At 43.7% G+C, this 1,635-nt stretch overlaps 1 protein-coding gene across 1 annotated transcript; it reads left to right on the top strand.

Moving 5' to 3' along the window:
• The first annotated feature begins 387 nt into the window (after nucleotides 1-387).
• Nucleotides 388-1,629, top strand: LOC108354262 (uncharacterized oxidoreductase YjmC). Its single transcript, XM_017605456.1, has one exon. The coding sequence runs from the start codon at nucleotides 634-636 to the stop codon at nucleotides 1,597-1,599; it is 966 nt and encodes a 321-aa protein (XP_017460945.1). The 5' UTR covers nucleotides 388-633; the 3' UTR covers nucleotides 1,600-1,629.
• Nucleotides 1,630-1,635: the final 6 nt, after the last annotated feature.

Raw genomic sequence — 1,635 nt, forward strand, 5'->3', positions numbered from 1 at the left:
TATTACAAGTTTATATTTCTACGCTTATAACCAATGTTCCTTTTCGATTATATTACGCTTACTTTCAAGCGTTTTATAAACAAAAAATCAACGTTTTGTAAGCTTAATGTTTATAATTAAAAATTAAAAAAAATCTTTCTTTAAGTTTATTTTGCTTGTTGGGTATTTTTTGATTTCAAAATAAAAAAATAGGGGTACATTCTTTTTCGGTATAGAACAATCCTAGGCGGTGAGAGCATAAAAATTGCGACTTTACTTTTTCACATGGATTTTCGGACCATCCTAAGGTACATACATACATATATGTATTTTTACTTATGCCAAAATAAAAAACAAACCCTACGTTTTTCTCCTCCGCTAAGCTCGACATGCGAGCGTTTTGCAACATTCTTCAATTTGTAGTACCGATCGCTTAGTTTTCGCTTGCGGTGCTACAATCAAATATTAGCAACCCAAATATTCTCATTCGTTCGCGGACAATCGAGCGTGATCGTCGTCTTTATTTCACTGCCTCCGTTTTTTTACTAACTAAATATAATCTTTTTTAGTCAAATAAATACGCGTAGACTATAATATTCTTTTTACTTATTTGGCATATTTTCTGTAGATAGTCAACGCATAACGCACCGAAATATGTCAACTTCCCAGCAACGCAATCTAGTCGCGGTCGCGGAGTCCAAGCGTTTCATGACCGACTGCTTCCTGGCAGTCAAGGTGCCCAAGGAACATGCTGAGGCTATGGCAGATCTGCTCGTAGCTGCCGATTATCGGGGACACTTCAGTCATGGCATGAATCGGCTGGAAATGTATATCAACGATTTGGCGATCAACTCAACAGATGGTGCTGCCACTCCAGCGATACTCAAGGAGACGCCAGCCACCGCTTGGGTGGATGGACGCAATGGCTTGGGCGTAGTTGTTGGCAATTTTTGCATGGATTTAGCGATAAAGAAAGCGAAAACGGTTGGTGTTGGTTGGGTATGTGCCAAAGGTTCGAACCACTATGGCATAGCGGGGTGGTATGTGCTGCGCGCACTGAAGCAAGGTTTGATAGGCATGACGACAACTAACACATCACCATTGATGGCGCCCACTCGTTCGAAGGAAGCAGCGCTAGGCACTAATCCACTGTCGTTCGGTGCACCCGCTAAGGATGACAAATTTTTATTAGATATGGCAACCACGTCGGTTGCGGTGGGTAAAATTGAAATACAACGTCGCAAAGGCGAACCACTGCCCGACGGTTGGGCGCAGGACCCAACTGGCCAGCAGACAAATGATGCTGAATTGGCATTCAGCACCGGCTGCTTAATGCCACTCGGCGGCCCTGAAATTTCATCTGGTTACAAGGGATATGGCCTAGGTGCTATGGTTGATATACTTTCTGGCGTCTCAGCAGGCGCCAACTACTCGACGAAGGTGCGAAAATGGACACACGCGGGTGCGAATACTGCCGCCGATTTGGGACAAGTCTTCATTGCTGTGGATCCTAATTGCTTTGCTCCGGGCTTCGAAGAACGCCTAACAGACTTTAATAGCCGACTTAGAGGCTGCAAACCGGTGAGTTTTGAACTTCTTTTCTCCATTGTAAAGTTTTGAAATACGCGAAGTGGTAGATATCGAGCCCTTACAGCC

Source organism: Rhagoletis zephyria, unplaced genomic scaffold (assembly GCF_001687245.7).
Source record: "Rhagoletis zephyria isolate East Lansing unplaced genomic scaffold, Rhagoletis_zephyria_1.1 Rzeph_scaffold_34547, whole genome shotgun sequence".
Classification (NCBI taxonomy): domain Eukaryota; kingdom Metazoa; phylum Arthropoda; class Insecta; order Diptera; family Tephritidae; genus Rhagoletis; species Rhagoletis zephyria.

Excerpts from the sequence above, each read along its gene's own strand:
- LOC108354262 (XM_017605456.1), top strand. The coding sequence starts at position 634 with ATGTCAACTTCCCAGCAACGCAATCTAGTCGCGGTCGCGGAGTCCAAG.